This window comes from Nesoenas mayeri (assembly GCF_963082525.1).
Source record: "Nesoenas mayeri genome assembly, chromosome: 2".
NCBI lineage: Eukaryota > Metazoa > Chordata > Aves > Columbiformes > Columbidae > Nesoenas > Nesoenas mayeri.
In genome coordinates this window covers 130,184,202-130,201,879 of record NC_137543.1, presented here as the reverse complement: position 1 = coordinate 130,201,879, position 17,678 = coordinate 130,184,202, and the positions used below count along the sequence as shown (strand labels likewise).

The window sequence follows — 17,678 nt, the reverse complement described above, 5'->3', positions numbered from 1 at the left end:
TGAATACTTTTCTGTGTTAATGTTAAAGTTATAAAGTTCCTTAAGTCATGCAATTAGTTATCAACTAATTTTTGACAATACTAAGGTGTCCCGTACATGGAGAATTCTGTACAATGTTCTCCTCTTCCCCGTTCACTTTATTTTCCCCCCACTTAAGAAAACAGTTTATTCAAGACCAGCCCAGCCCTGGGAACTGAGAAAAACATGGGAAAAAATATTTTAAAATAGTAACCTAGGTTCTCCAAGATGTATGAACCACATGTGCACCCCAATTCATGAGTAACTGTATCAGAAGTCTATGATGCACAGACCACTTCTTCTGCCCTAGCAGTACTTGTGGGATGGGCTCAGGACTAGTCCATACTAACATTGAACAGGCCCATACAATATAAAACAAGCTACATCCTCTCCTGGGTGGTGGGGCAGGAGACCCACAGACACTTGAGGAATATGGTTGTGGGGAGAGAAGCTTCTGCGTCACATAACTGTGGCACACAGACAACACCAGGATGTTCACTCAGATGGAGAACTTAGTTTCTTAGAATTAAAAAAAAAAAGGAACACATGCTCCAGAAACCAAAGAAACCAAGATTTCTTAGTTCTAAGAAACAGTTTCTTTAAGGGCATGGTGACCAGAAACCATTAATTGAGTTCATAAACAGCTGATAATACTTGCTTTGTTTCGACAAACTTCAGTGTGCTTTAAACACAAAATAGGCTTGATAAGGAATTTTCATCTATATCCAGCACATTTAACTAATGAAAACAATTTTAAATGCTAGTTTTGTTCATTAATTGGATTCCAGTTTCCCTCCAAATTTAGCCTGATGAAAATCAGAAGTTAAAAATTAATCAAGCAAATAAGAAAAGCACCATTCATCACTTTTTAACAGAAAATAGAAAAAATATATTAACCGAAGAAAATGGTAAACTGCATACTTGTTTAAATAGAAAGATATATTCACTGTGTTAGCCAAGGATATCAGTGGTGGTACAGACTACACTAAGGCTTTCAGAAAGGTAACCTAAGTACAGATGTAAAACTTGATAAGTCAAATCAGATTTCCTGCTTGCTCATTTAAATCATGATTGAAAACAGTGATCTAACACAGAGATGTAAATTAATCTACCCCATTGGAAGAAGCTAAGCAACTGCTTCACACCAGTAGCTCTAACGTTTTAAAACTCGTCCAACTCTTTCCTGTAGCAGCTTGGATACACCTCCTTCCATACCTCCTGCAAGTCCCTGAACACCAGCCATCTGTCCCTAGCCTGAAAGCCCATACCATTTTTTTTTAAATTATTTATTTATTAAATTCCCACCGCCTCCATGCAAGATCTAGTCTAATCTCTTCCTAAATCCTGTAACCCCTGGCTGCTTCTGCATTACACTGGGCTTTGCCTGGACCCCCTGCACTGCAGGTACCATCAGGAAGGTCCCCTTCACCCCAACCAGGCTCTGCCACCCTACACAAGTTTTTCCCAGGAGAATTGCTTCTTTGCTGCCTCCCCTATCATCTTACAGTTTACTCTCAGCAAACTGTCTTATCAGAGCCATCATTTCTGAGTTTCCAAAGCCTCAGCTGGAGTAAGGCTCTTCCCCTCCCTTGGATATTGTCCCATGTACCTCAACACAAGGGCTACTGCTCCACACCAGAGCTGGAAGCTGAGGATGCTCCCAGCCAAGAAAATCTGCAGATCCACTCTTATTTCTGCAACTCTTGCTTGCAGAGTTTGAAAGATCTATATAGCTGCCCTTGGGATAAGCTTGCTCTAACACTTTTTCTGCCAAGGCCTAGTGCCTCAGTCCTACAAACTGCCCAAAATCACACACAAGAAGGAGACCTTTTCCCTTATTACCTGACAGATCACCTAAAGGAAAAGCATTCCTCATCTTGCATTTGCGTAACAGCCAAGGTATGGCCAAGCAAGGATGAAAACTCAGAAAAATGTAACAGTGATTCTTCAGATAGATGGTGGTAGTCAAAAATATATGTCCCAAACCACTGAATTTGGGGGACTAGACACTGTATAGGAGTTTGATGAGTCTGTGACCCCAGCCATTGCAGGGCTAGTAAGGGAACATGTTTCTTATCTGTGTCCCTCATGTTAAAGTTAGCATTGATCTCAGTCTTTTTCTGCATGCCTGCCAACAGTACAAAATTTTTGCACTCATGTTGAAGTATCTCCACAGATCCCTCACTCCACCCAGTACATGTGGTTGGTGAATCCATGGTAACATTTGGGATAAGATTGTAAATCTTTAAAAATATTGCACCCACTGAAGTAAACAGGATTTTGTGCCAGACATCAATAGGAACAGAATCAGATCTTTGCTGGTTTCTAAACCCATTGTGCATCTCCAGTGTATGTTTTCATTTACTCTAAATGTGTTGCAAATGAATTACCTTAGGATGAGACACTTATTGAGTCACAAGTCATGTTATCCATTTCTACCCAGTATCAGTTTTTGTAGCTATGAGGGAAATAATTAAGAGCTATTTCATGACTGCATGAAACAGTCTCAGCCACTGTTTAACTGCCATCTAGTCTAGAGGGATATTGGTGGTTTTATGTTTTTAAATAGTAAACAAATCCACTTTGTAAAGTATAAAAATACAACCAGTAGATGATTGCATTAACAAGTTCTCTTTTGCCATTCTCCCCTTTCCCAGCTGCCATGATCACCACAACCGAGGCAAGGCAGACAGACAGATGACTCAGTCTTCAGAATACTCTAAGCTTTGTCAGGAAGTGAGGTATCGTTTTAGTCAAACCCTCTACCAGATCCAAAGCCAAAATTTAAGCAATGTTTTTGCAATGGACTGTGAAGAATTACACTGGCCTACCAGCTATACTAAATGCTCTTATTTAGTAATAAAAACTTGCAGCAAGAGGAAACCAACATTAAGCCAAATATCCTTGAAGACATTCCAGTAGGATTCAATGCATTGAATAAAAAAATAAGCTTTTGACACTGGTGAAAGAAATCCTAGTGTACTCATTTTCCAATACTAATACTAAAAGTTTAAGCCTTTGCTGGAAACAAGAGGCTCAGTAAGGAAAACTCCAAGTCTTGGTAGATAGGTCTAACGTGATCGAGAGTTTTACAACATCGTTGCAAATACCTTTTGGGTCACCACTTTGTACATCAGCTGAAGTGGTGCTGCCAGTGTAGATTTAAAAAAACAACCTGAAGTGTGAGCTCCCCCCACCCTTCTAGCTTTTCAGGTTTACATAGAACACATTGAAGCCCGTGCTGCAGGTCTAGAACCTTATGCCATATTCACTACCTGAAAAGTTGGGACTACATGCAGAAGGTAACAGAGTTCTTTACTGCTGGATTCAGTCAGTCAAGAGCTAGTAAAACATTATTTAAAAGAAGCAATGTGTATTTTGAAGTTTGTTCCAGACACCCTGAAGCATCACTCATCTTCCCGTGCACAAACTGTATTGCCACCATCCACCCAGGGCCCCAGCTTCACCCGAACCCCAGACAGAAGCAAGAGGCAGGAGTGGTGGGAAGAATTTCCAAGTACAAGGAACTACCACCCCCAGCAGCTCCAACGTGATGCATGCAGCAGTCTTCAAACAGCATGGCCAGGAGCTCATCACACCACCGCCCTCCACCATCCAGGTCTCTGGGCTGGCAGCCTGCTGCATTCAGACCCCATCACCTGCAAGCATTACTGCTGTTGCATCATGTAGGAAACACTTTTGTCATTAAATGAGCCAAGAGATCGACATTTTCTGAGGCAATCAGCCCATAGCAAGGCCATGCACCTCTACCTCTCTCTCCTCTTGGTTGAAAACCTAAGCAATAACCCCTGCCTGCTTTTCCAATTTGGGGACTACTGCATTTCAACACCTGAAACCCAAACACAGCTCGTTATTACACAATGGTCAGTACCTTAAGTGAGATGCTACTAAAATCATCTCACTTAGTACTACTCACTTCTTGGCTCTCAACTTGAGTACTTCTCATCACCATCATCCTCTACCTGGCAAGCCATGGGGATCTCCTCAGACTACTAGAAGTCACTAACAGGACCGCACCTATCAGAAGTGTTTCCAACAAGAAAACCTAGCCAGGAATGAGGGGGTAGAAATCACAGAAGCAGAGAAGGAACATTTTCTGGCAGGCTGGTTATAAGGCATTTCACAAGCAGGAACAGGTCTGACATATTTCTGAACATGGCATGAACTTTCTGTTTTTGCGAAATCTGATTGGCCACAATGCCAAAAAAAGCAATCTGCCACCTTTTCTTCTGAATAGACAGCCAAAAGCAGAAATCAACATAAGGAACAGATTGTGAAACTACGTAAGCAGTGATTTTACTGGTCATTCACAGGCAGCAAACATAGGTATTTGGTGTTGCAACACTGTATGACCGCCAAAACAAAAATGCTTATGTACAGAAACACTTCCACTTCAAAAATCATGGCTGTGACACACCAGACTCTTAGAAGTTGCCCATGGAATCTGTGGGTTTGAAAGACACAGGTACTCATCATCTCTGGTTTACAAAGACACTGCTCTCAGATTCCTTGGCAGCCACAAGAAAAACAGGTTGTGAAAACACAGAAAGGTCACTAATTTTTCCATCACGTTTAACGAACAAACAAATCAGAGGTGGAGCCAGCTAAACCAGAATGAGGGCTTGACCTATTTTTGTTTCTGGCCTGAAGGAGCTCAGCATGCTTTAGTAACAAGATATTATTTGGCACCTTAAGGAATTATATTTCCCATTTAGTTTAACATTCAAAGATGCCAACCCTGGTACTTAGAGCTTGGGAGTTTGGGGTGTTCAAGGGAACACTGATTGAATCTTTTCACAACAAGAACCTGGGAGCAGGGGACCACCACAAATTCTTATCTCTTGTTTCAAAGAACTACAAATACCACTGTAATTATTCAAACCTGCAGCGAGGAAGAAGCCATTTCTATTTTTAAAAGAGTACATTACTAGTTAGTGAGTGACACTATATGCATTATGACAACCTCAGAATTGTAAGAAGAGCTATTAAGAATAACCAAAGGCTTCAACACCTCAGAAAAAAATACCAGCTGTCAACTTGCCAGATCTTTGTATGTCATATGATGCCAATTGCATTTCTGTTTCCCTCATTGGGGGCCAGTCCATCTCCAGAGGCAGAATAGTTTCTGATTACTCCGGACATGGGTCCATGCCAACACAGCATGGTAGGAGCAGGAGACTTGGAGGCAGTGAGAGGACCAACCATTTTCTCCACAGGGCAGAACAATCCCACAATGTTATGCACCATGGAGCAAATTTCTCAATTGTCAAAAACACATCTAATGAATTGAAGAAACTAAGCAACAGGAAAGGTACATTCAAGGCACTGAGGTTACAATCATCAAAAGAAGTCTAATTAGCTGGTAGTATTTTTTTCAGACAATGTTGTTGTCCTATAGTGCCCTTCTCAAAATTGTGTGTGCTGCACATGTATGGTTTTCATTTCACTGATACAAAACCGTTTTGTGAAAACACTGCCAAATCCTCCTTCATCCCCCCAAACCAGATCCTCTTTTGGCTGTAAGATGCTCCTCACAAAATCATCTACTGCTTAACAAGCTGGACAAATTAGGGCAAAGCCACTTACAACTACACACATTATAGATGTACATACATTACTGCCCCTGGGTAGTTCAGATGTAACAGTTGGACAAGCTAATCCTGTCAAACCCAGACATCCAAAGGAGCCCAACTCCACCAAGTAAGAGTCAAAGTACCTGGAAATATAGGACAGTTTTTCCTCTTCCTTGTGTCTCATTTATGCTCAGGGCATCAAATGAAGGCCCTCAATGAAGAAATTTTTTCATTTTAAATTACTTTTCTTTCCTGCCAAAAGCACAATACGGTTATTTCTTCTCTCACATCTATGCGATATAGAAGATCTTTACTATTATTAAGAAAATTACTGGAGAATAAAGAAGGAATCTCTCTCGACCACAACATCTTCTAAGGAGAAAGTTTTCCATTGGCATGTTCCTCACCTGCAACAAAAAGCTTCAAGAGATGGCAAAAAGAATAAAGGAAAACAACCTATCAGCCTAGCTGTATGTTTGGTGGGTTGGTTTTTTGTCATCAGAAAAAGGTGATTTGATTTTGTAATTTTGTTTATTGTGGGAAACTACTTCTTTTTTCCTTTCTAGAAGCCTTTATGCATATCACATAACCCAAAAATAAACTGTGAGAATAAAGAAAAGGTTAGAAAGAACACATGGAGGGCAGAGCTTCAAGAAGCTACAATGGGTGTGCAAAAAGACCAGTAGAGAAAGCAGTCCTACAGCTTGGGGGGAACAGCTCTTCACCTTAGCTATCTTTCACACAGCAGAAGTCCAACTGTCTCTCACAGGACCTTACAGATGCAAGAGAGCAGCTAAGTGTGAACTCTTGTGAGGAAAGTTGCCTGCTTCTCACCTTCCTACATGTTCTTGAGTACATCTGCCATGCGACAGGCAGGGACCCTTAACAGGAGAATTAATTCTACCACCTCATTTCAGGATGTTCAAGTGCAGGATGAACCCTCCAGAGGTTAACCCTCCTTCTCCCACCCACTTGGGGTGCCAGCTTTCAGACCCAAAGGCTACAAAAGAAACAGTCAGAGGTACAATTAAACATGCAAAGTTTCAGTTATAAAAGGAAGGGTGCAACCTGCTTAACCCCAGTAGATGGGCCAAGTGCATTTAATTGCATGACTGTACGCAGTTGAACTCTAAGACAAAGAATTCATGTTTGTTTGGAGCTTCATAATCTTCAGCATTTCAGGAGAACAAACTTTTATTCTTGAGAGACAAGCATGTGCTTATTTCTCCCCAAAGTTCAGAAGACATAAACAACTACTTCATCAAAACTGCTTTGAGTGGTACAATTCTACATCTGAAGCTGCTTGGCTGGGAAATTTTAAGAACTTTTTTTGGTAATGGATCATCTGGAAAACATAAGCACAGGGCATATTCACTTTTGCAGAATCTCACTCTCCTCCTCATACAAATCCCAATTCTTTGTGCAGATGCTCAGCTCATTACACTCATTACAAGTGCCAGTGGGCAGACTAATGAAACTATTCACAAATGTCATAACTGCAACACACACAAGCATTTAAGTGCAGAGTTAAGGAGAAAGATTTCAAGGGTAAACAGAAAGTGGTGGTTCTCCAGGCCCAAAAGCAGCTAGACAAGACATCAAGTACAAACAAGCAGAAAAAGGCTACTGGTTCTTAGCATGGTCACACAAGGGGGCACACATTCGTTAAAAAAAAACTTGGATCACATCACCAGGATCATAAAAGTAAAATCATGTTCATTTGAGAATAGCAACTTTTAATTCCTAATATTCTTAACCAAGGCATTTCTCAAGTCCTACTTTTCCCTCAAACCTTAAAACATTTCAATGATTCCCACATTCCAATTTGCTTGTCTTTTAGGAAGACAGAGAAAAGTATCTAGATCTTGGTTTTTTTTGCAAAAAGAAAGAGACAGGAAAATTCGGGAATTGAGGCACAATATGCAATTCCATTGCATCCCTTTTAAATCACTACACAAAATGAGTGCTTTAAACCAGCAAACAAAGCTTGGACTTTGCAAATAAGTGACACAGTTAGTATATTAAGACTTGTTGCTAATGACAGGTAAATATCCCAAAAAATAATGATTAGCCTATACCAGATGTGGTGCTCAGACACTGTTAGCCATGTGCAACAGACACGTGTAGCAGACATGTGCACACATGCATGTTTATGTCCATAAACTGATAACAAGCCATCCTGTGTGGGCTCTCCTGCCAGGACAGAGGGTAAAGCTACAACCAGCTTCTTAGTAAGACAGAAACCGCATCTCATTAGATTAAATTAGATGAGGCTCTGTGCAGTAAGACTTTGATGTTCTCCATGGTGGTTCTCTATGGACCATAGAAAATGAGTTACCTCAGTCACATGGAAATTGCTCTCCTGAATGTGGCCCAAGCCAAGGAGTTAAATGCAAACCAGTGTTCGATAATATCGCCATCCATTGAGTTTGTGACACTGGACTGTTCCTGAAGCAGCTGGAGAACAGTGTTTATGCTCTTGCCAAATATGCCTTAAAGTTTTGCATGAAGAGGAAGAGGAGGAAGCATCACACAGCTCACATGAACACAGCAAAACCTATCAAATTGCTTAGTCCCTAACTCCAGAATGCTCCATTTTAGGACTACTTGGCTAAAGCTGTATATATGGGTGTTGAGACCTGTCTCTTTGAGCTCTCACAACATAACAAAATCCTAGATGTGTTTACTATGCATACTTTTCTCTTTCCACTCATATAAAAAAAAAAACACAACAGGATCAGGAATGTGACAGACACTTGTTTCAATTATTAAGATGACACCTCAGGTTTCTTTGGGAACAAGTCCTACACAAAATCATAGCAACACATTATCACTAGAAAACAGCACATCTGAAAAATCAATTCCATGTGGAAACTTCTGCAAAAGCCCAAAACTCACCCACCTAACTCTTCTGACCCAAAGAGCCACTTGTGAGTCCATCCCCATAACAGAGTGAAAAAGGGTCTATGCACTCAAAGATATTCAAACAAAAGGTTCATAACCCTTGGGCACATCACAGTGGGGTCCCAAGGCTCTCTGTAAACACACATTCATGAAACTACTTCAATGACAATAAATGCCAAGAGGGCCCTGATGATGGTATAGCTGAGGAACACACCTTTGCTCAGACAAACAAACAGGTGACAGGGAAGAGCCACCCATGTCCATCCCTGAGCAGAAGGCCAAATTTGCATTTAATAGGCAAGATTACAGCAGGATACACTTCATACTCCAATGCCAGCAGCGTTTTCAGAATGGGTTTTCAGCTACCTGGAAGGGATATCCTCAGTGGCAGCTAACCAGTGCTCCAAGTGAACAAGGACATTCACTCAAGTTAAAGGGACTCAAGTTGCCCAAACACCTTTGCCAAAACAAGGAACTTGGTAACAAGTAGCTCATAAGTAAACAGACATTAAGTCTCCCTGTGGTTTCTTAATTAATGCTTCTTCTAAGACTTTGTTTCTTTGAAGCCCCTCTCATTCACACAGAGTATTTATTGGTTTTTTGTAAGTCCCTTATGAGCTCTTCTACATCCCTCTCTGTGGTTACTTTTAGCTTTTCAGGTTGTTTCCATTTCTTCTTCAAAACATAGCCAGCCCTTTCCTTTTGCCCTTTCTACCTCTACATGCCCCAATAGCTTATGTAATCAGTGTCTTAAAAATTGTTCTACTAGAGAAAAAAAAAAAAAAAAGGAAAAAAAAAAACAAACAGAGGAGAGAAGTAAAACTCACAAATTAACTTCATACACAAACAAGATTTACAAGACTTTGTCCAATAAAGTAAAAAAAAAGGAAACTTATTTTTTTGTAAACTGCATCGGACTAGATGATCTTTTGAGGTCCCAAACATACTGTGATCTGTTAAAAGATAAACTCATACTTTGTCTTGTTTTCCTCTCCCCAGAGAGTGACAACTACTCCAAGTAACCTGAACAGCTGACTTGCCTGAAGTCCACAGAACCACCTGCTCTTTTCCAGATCAGGTCACATGTAAGTAAGAAAAGGTGAATTGGTTTCAATTGTTCATGCATTTGTTTGAGAAGCCCTTAGTTTCAGGTTCAGGGGCTGTCCCAGTACCACCCCCAACTTTCACAAAAGCCAGTTTATCCTTTGAATCTGTGAGTTTATCCCTTCTTTTTGCATGTTAGCTTCTCATACTTCCAGACTATCTGGAATGAGAACGAATTCAGAGGACTGAGCAAACAGGGCGAATGGGAATGAGACAGTTCAGACACTGTGGTCCTTCCAGCTACAAAGCTCCCACACTTTTACACTGTGACACTTGTTTCTTGATGCCTTTTTTCCAGATGTTGCCACTATCTTATTTGCAGAAACCTGGAAAATGCCAGAGATTCCTAGCAGGCCAAAAAAGGTGCATCTGGCAGGGAGAAATAGACACTAGCAGAGGGACAGACATGACTACAATTGAAATCACCAAATTGAACACTGTTTAGGTGCATGTTTAAAGCAAAAAAATCAATAACAAACCACAACAAAAGCAAAAAAATGATAAAGAAATGAAGATAAGCCAAGTGAGGAAAAGAACCTGTAGGCTTATAGTGTGAAAATCAAGAGTAGCAAGTAGGTTGCGAACCAGGAGTAAAAAGAAAAGCTACACTTTTCATACCACTAAAGCTATACACTCTTAACAAATCATTTCTAGTTTCTCCTAAAAAAAAAAGTAGTAGTAAGTCAAGGCAATCCGTTATCACAGATGTCATTTTACACAATACAATGAAGCAGAAACCTGCCACTCTAATCAAAGTGCACAGGGACTAAGGGTGGAGAGAACTTTTTTGCCTAGAAGCACTGCTATTAGGAATAAAATAACAGAGTATAAACATATTTCCATTGTAGTTTTCATTGGAGCACCTTTTCCTGATAAAGTCACTATTATATTCTACATAGTTCAATATTCTCGTAACACCCAAGTTGTTCATTCCCACGAGCAATGCGACAAGTGCGGAATTTTTCCTGTTCCTTGCAATGACATTTTCTTGGCCTCTTCCTCTGGGAAAAGTACTTAGGCAACAACTTCCCTTTTATGCAATATATATAGACCCACTTGAGTTATTTGACAAAGTTCAGTGTGCTGTGCCACATTTTCACTTTTCTAGGTCATGAGGAATCTCAGACTCAACTCTCGAGCAAAGAAGAGGACACAGTCAGCCACGTCAGTTTGTAAATCTCTGTTATCCACTTGTTAGGCTTCATTTTGAAAAGTCATCTTCCATTGAGTTGCCCACAGCAACCGCCACCAGAAACAGGGAAGATATGAAAAATATTCTTCTCATTATAATAAGATTGTTTTTTCTTGACTAGCAGAGCACCACCTCTTTCCAGAAAGACTCCAGATCTTTCTGATACAACGAATTATCTTCTGCTCCATAGCAAAAGACTTCATTTATTATAACTAATAAGGACTGGGTTCAAATAAAATTCTATTGAATTTTTTTCATGTATTTCTTAGAGAGCAATGTAGCAAGTATATCACAACTTTCTGGAGATTAGTCTATGTAATTTAAATCTTACATATTTGGCAATACTGCATTTCAATAGAGCTTGTACATTTATAAAACCACAGCATTCAAACAAACATTTTCAGTTTAGATCCCTGCTTTATGACAAGAGATCATTTTTTTTCCTTCCATATCAATACGAATACAACTACAGAAAACTGACAAAACATCACTCCCAGATCTTTGAGATGATTTGACAAAAATACAGCAAACTGATTAGTTTTGAACAGCAGCATTGCACAGATTATCACCATCCACTAACCATCCAAAATCAGAGATTTCCCTTACCCCAAATGGTGGATATGAAGCAGCAGCAGCAGCAGAGGCAACACTCACTGCGGGAGGTGGGATTCCTGAAGAAGAAGGTGGGAACAGACCCAAGGCATTCAGATTTAACCCAGGAATTAAATGTGCTTGAAGCTGCAATGGCAAAAGAGTTATTTAAGATTTACAGTCTTGGTTATTATCTTTAATGACAATCCTAGGTGGCATCGGCTATTAACCTTTTCAGAAGATGTGTGTTATTTAAAAGAAAAAAAAAAATCATCTCTATTTCATCAAGGACTATGCTTCAAACCTATTTCCCAGACATACACATGGAGCAATAGCACTAAAAATATGTAGTAGGGAAGACAGGTGGGAATCGCTTGCTACAACCTGATCAGTGAAACTCATGAAAAACTTTATAGAAAGAAATTCAAGCAATAGTACAATTGCTTTCAGAGAGAACAGAACTATTGGAGAAATAAATGGTTTTTTGTGTGTTATACTAAAAGGACAGGCCTGTAGAAAGAGAGAAATCCCATGAACAAGCCACGACCTTTCATACACTAGGGGTATATGCCGCACTATAACTCCATCCTCCTCCTTGTTTCCTTTCTTTCCCATGCCATGCAAAAAATCAAGTATTTTATTTTTCCCAATATATTTCCAAGCATTTCCTGGGAAATGATCAACTATTAAAGCTGCATGTTCCTTACTTGACCACACCTGAGAAAAGCATCAAGTGGTAGGAAGCATTTGTTGACCATGACACAAAACTTATCAGTACCCTTTTTTACTTTTCCAGATTATTTCCCAGTAATGTGATGATGCTTTAGAAATACCTCAGCTAGGGATTGACACCATCTCAAGCCATCAACATAAGCCAGTCATGAGACACCAAAAACCCCAGACCTTTGCCAAACAGCAGAGGCTCAAACTCACCCCATGTTTCTGCTCACTATATGAAACAAAAATGTACCACTATAAAATACTTTGTCCCCTCATGGTGTGTAGTTTGTATCCTGTGATTTGCTTATAGTATGGGAGGGAGAGGAAAAACAGAGAAAAATATTCTCTCCAGCTAACAGAGAAACACTGACGAACAGCCGTTTCTAGAAAATCAGAGACTACTGTAAACTGAAAAACCGTTTTCACTCTAGAACATAAGATTTCAATACACATGCAAAAAGCTCTACATAACTTATAAAAAAAAAAATCTTAATAGTTTCTCAATATGCATTAGTAATACTTTGGCAAACAAATAAGGTGTGGGGGTTTTGTTATATAATCACCAATCATATTTGATTAACTAAATGCCTTTATCATCTATATCAAGAAAAACCTTAATAAAGCATTCTTAATTTAAGTAATTGAAAGCAGGAGAGATCCCTCATCCACGTATTGTTACACTTTTAACATGAAGAGACTGGGAATCACTACTTTAAGGAACATATACAAACCAGAGCACACAAACCACAATAGTACATAAACACGTTCTTTTAGGTCTTTGCAATGACAAGAAAGTGCTCATTCATGACCTAAATCTAGATCAATTTCTCAGTTCCACTACTCAAAACAAATCAGAAAAACCTTAATTAAAATAGCATACATACATAAATAATAAAAAAATCACATTGCCCAAGCCCCGTAGATTAATACAAGAGGCAACAGGTAGAGGTTGCAACAGGGAAATATTCATCAGGTGTTGGGAAAGAACTTTTCACCATGAAAACACTGAGCCAGGGCACAGGCTGCCCAGAGAGACTGTGGACTCTGTCCATGGAGATGATCAAAAAGGAGACAAGTCCCTATACAATCTCATTTAACTCAGAAGTGGGCCCTATACTGAGCAACCTCTCGATGGGCCAGGTGACCTGCAGAGATCCCTCACACCTAAACCTTTCCATGGTTCTAGTTCTAGAAAGGGCCCAGGCAACAAGACAACTCACATTCATAGCAGCAATATCATTTTCATAAGACTCCCTGATTTTCTTCATAATTTCTTCCTCAGCCTTGGCACAAGTTTCAATACTGCCTTTAACTGTAATGGTCCTTTCCGGATTATAGAGTGTCAAGTCCTGCAATCTAGATAAAACAGAAGCACGATTAATTAGCAGACAAAGGGTAATCCAGATTTATGATTCAAGTGGGATGACATCCGAGCATGTGGACCTTGCCCTCCAGAGGCTGTTGTATCAATCTATAACAGGGCTTAAACACAGTTCTCAGAGAATCTGGAGAAGCTCTGTCCTCACAGGAAACTTAACAAAAACTGATGCAGCGAGGTTTGGCATCAGATGGTTGAGCTGTGCTTTAGGTGCAACACAAGATGGAAACCATCATGCTCTGTAGGAACATGAGCTGCAGAGCAAGAGGTTCAGCTTTGCACTCCACACCAGCCCTACTAACAGAGAGAGGGCTTCAGGGATTTTAGACATCCCAGAAACACAGACCATAAGAAACTTTCTTTCCTTGAGAACAATTGTGGATTCCTTAAGGAAGGAGAGAGAAAAAGCCCAACCCTCAGTGAAACTGCAGAAGAGCCTCCAAATCCTAAGGGGGAGGTGCAGGGGTGGGAGGTGGGAACTGTGTGCAAGTCAACATCTGCTGCAAAACACTAGTATCTCCTCTGGGAAAATGAAAGGGTTACAGCATTAAACTAGTGCTTTGTTAGGTAACAAATGCTGACCTACTGTGGTAAAATGGAAGAAACCAGCTGGGAAGCCATGGTATATCCATGTATGGAGAAAAGGTGAGCTGAAGTGGTGAAGACCAAAAAACACAACATCCAAAACAAAACCAAAAAATAAACAAACAAACCAACCTAAAAAATAAAAATTAGAGCATGGTGCAGCAGGGGTGATGAAACCCACGGTAGGAAGGAGAGAAAAAGCAACATGCAAGGCTTGCTTTCTTGCTCAGCAGGCAGCACGTGGCAACCTGTGCATCTCAGTTAAGCAGTGGCAAACACAAAATGCATTCACAGAGCAATCCTTAAGTTTCTGATGTGCGAGCACTGAGTTACTGCCTTGGGAAGGAAAGTAGTGGAGAACAACCCAAAGGAGAGAGAAAACACTTTCCCAAACCAGCTGCCTTTAACTTTATGGACAAGCTTACCAAAAAGCCTGAATGAAGAGATCAGGAGAAAGACTAATTAGACAAAGCAGAATCAATGGGTATATTTGCCCTCTTTTATGCACCAATTAAACCAAGCGACTTCATGGGGTTATTTCGGGCATAGCATGACAAGTGTGATCTTGAGGCCAAGATTTTAATGCAAATAAGCCATTAAACTTGCTAAAATAAAAAATACTCTGCAAATGTTTACAGACAATGTGTTATTTGTGTCATCAAAAGAGACAAGTTGGTTTCACGGAATGAAAACCATTATCCCATTTAGCCTGTACATATTTTTTTGCCTTTAAGAAATAGCATTAACAGCCTGTGTACTGTTTGCAAACAAAATGTTTACGCCAACACATTTAAGAGACCATGCTGGCCTTACAAAAATGTCCTCCTGAAACACTTACTTTGGGGCTTTTTCTCCAATGGATTTACTTCTCTTCCTCAGACTAATTCCACAAATGTTTGCATGCCTTCAAGGAAGGTCTTAGATTCTCTTCACACAATTTTCTTCTTTTTGAGGAACCTCATTCATTCTTAGCTTCCTTGCCTTCACCTGAGCTATTTTCTGCAATACACTTTTTTGTTTTTGTCTCCTGCATATATTCACACCTCTTCATGTGTCTTCTAATCTTCCTCCATTTCCTAAAGTCTACAAGCCTTACTCTCATCCTTTCCTGCTAAAGCCTAAGATGCCCACAAATGATTGTAAGTTCACATCAGAGCATTTGCTTTTCAAAACAGGAGGTTGTCTGAGGATATTGCTCCAGAGTAAAACTACTATTAACATCCAAGCTGCTACAGCGATATTGATCTAATCAGTGATTTGCAGATTTGCAGTGGAGGTGAAAACTCAGTCCTGTTTAATCTCGGCTAAATTTGACCAGGTCTCAGTTACCTTCACAAATTCACAGACCAAAAGCTATCACTTAGAAGAAGACTAGTCCATGTATTTTAATTTGGTTGCTAGTGGCCAAAGTGACAGAATTGCTATTAAAATACTCAATATTCATTTGCTTTTTTTCCTTCACTCTTGTCCAAAATTCTGATCTATACCAGAAACTAAAACATCAGTAGTTTCACTCATTTTCACACATATCTCAGAACTGATCCAGGCTTACAGTTTAAAACACTCGTCATTACATATGGTATAATACGTTAAAAACAACTGACACTTAAAATATAGTCTAACACAGGCTCCACATAGCCTATGATATTTTTAGGCTTGCTCTTGACTGAGTTTACAATGAAGACTCACTGTTTACATTAAATTTAACTGAGCTTAAGTAACAGTTTAATCCACATTATGGAAAGGCCTCCAAAAGGCTGTTATCTCAGCCTTCAATACACATGTAGTGTTTTTGTAAGAACTCCGTACCTGAATGTACCACAGCAGTATTGTTGCTATTTGAGACATCTCACAGAAAGATAAGGCCACTGAAAACTTACGGAGATATTGTGATTTTAGTATCTGTGTCCTGCTCAATTTTCTTCAGGTTTCTTCCTTCTTTGCCAATAAGTCGACCAACAAAGTTGTTATGTGCCAATATCTTCAAGGGAATTTCTTCCGTACTGTAATGGAAGTTAAATGCAGTGAGACTTTCAGAGACCAGAGTGCCAGTTTTTATGTATGTTATGGATAAATTTTATTTTCATAGAAATATGTACAACTCCCATTTCACTTACACATGTTTATACTATATGCAAAATGAGTCAAGTGGAATGCACTTTTCAGCACTATCATCTATAGCTTCCTCATAACATACCTGCTAAATAAGTCAGAATGAAGTAGCAAGAGCTGTTGGAAAGGAAGAAATATATCTTAAAGCTTTTAGTGAGAACTCACAACTTGTTACGCTACTCTGGTTACAAACTAGTGGTTACTCAAGAAACTGCAGTATTGGCTCCAGTTCACCTCAAAATCACAGGCAGACAATGGCTAAAAGCACAGATTTGTGCTGGGTCTAAACAAGCAGTCTGTCCTAAAAGAAAAAAAAAGCCTTAGTTCCCTTACCTACTTAAATACAGATAATGGCAAAAAAAAATATTCAGAAAAAGATTGACTTGTTAATTTTTTTTTTAAAAGACTTCATCTTTAAATTGAGTCAACAAGAATTCAGAATTTTTAATGTCTCCACAATGAAATGCCTTTTACTCACAATTTAGTATCTTGAGCTTCCTTTTGCATGATCTCCATAATAATTTTACAAGCCGTTGAGCAGCCTTCAGGAGTAGAGTGGATGGTAATTGGTTTCTCAGCAGCACCTGCATTCTCTTTACGATGAATATCAATTCTTGACAGAAAAAAAAAAACCACAGTAACTGTAACCATGTACTGTATGGTAAGTTTGCATATTCCCAGCTCTCATAAAACTAATTTATTTTGAGCTAACACTGACATTATTCAAGCAGTTTAATTTTGCAAAATATACAACTGCCTAAAGATCTAAATATTTTTTGTGTGTGATAAAGGACCTCTCCTATCCTGATTTTACCGGCTAAACCAGGGGTGTCCACCTCATTTTTACCGGGGGCCACATCAGCCTCGCAGTTGCCTGCCAAGGGCCGAATGTAATTTTAGGACCATTTAAGTGTAGGAGTAGTTACATTCATACAGTCCTAAAATCACATTCGACCCTTGGCAGGCAACTGTGAGGCTGATGTGGCCCCCAATGAAAATGAGTTGGACATCCCTGAGCTAAACCCTGTCTTTATGGACACTGGGATCTCCTTTCCTCATTTATGTCCCATCAAGATATTCAGGGGATCTGTTAGATAGACAATCTGGGGTAAACCACTGAAAACAGCACTTCCTTAGACTTCCTCAATACTCCATCACCAACCCAGCCAGTTCACTAATAATGACCGTGCAAGGTATTTGCATTCATCGTCAAGATTACTTTTCTATGCTTTTTAAGCCTAAAATTTCTCCTGACATCACCTTTCCTCTAGCTCCATTCTTTACCACCCTACAACTACTGGCCTTAGTCTACACCACGTTTTGGTTTGCTCTAGGAATTTAACAAAAACTAATTATGACCTGCTTCAAGATAATTCCTTGAATGTCATTTCTCCTCTGCCAGTAACTGCAAGTCACATACTCTTTCCACTTCTGCTTTCTCCATTCTTCTCCAAACCACACCTGTTTCCAAACCTGACAA

At 39.6% G+C, this 17,678-nt stretch overlaps 1 protein-coding gene across 4 annotated transcripts in view; it reads right to left on the bottom strand.

Moving 5' to 3' along the window:
- The window catches only part of IGF2BP3 (insulin like growth factor 2 mRNA binding protein 3), a gene marked incomplete at its 3' end in the record, with an annotated part of 114,982 nt that overhangs the window by 14,305 nt on the left and 82,999 nt on the right, over positions 1–17,678 (bottom strand). The window contains exons 7-10 of one of the 4 annotated variants that reach the window (XM_080338511.1): positions 16,677–16,811; positions 15,967–16,089; positions 13,344–13,479; positions 11,419–11,550 (exon numbers count right to left, since the gene is read on the bottom strand). In XM_080338511.1, coding sequence (XP_080194637.1) covers positions 11,419–11,550; positions 13,344–13,479; positions 15,967–16,089; positions 16,677–16,811 — 526 coding nt within the window. The remainder of the gene's footprint in view (positions 1–11,418; positions 11,551–13,343; positions 13,480–15,966; positions 16,090–16,676; positions 16,812–17,678) is intronic. The other 3 variants (XM_080338512.1, XM_080338513.1, XM_080338514.1) reach the window with 3 other exon arrangements.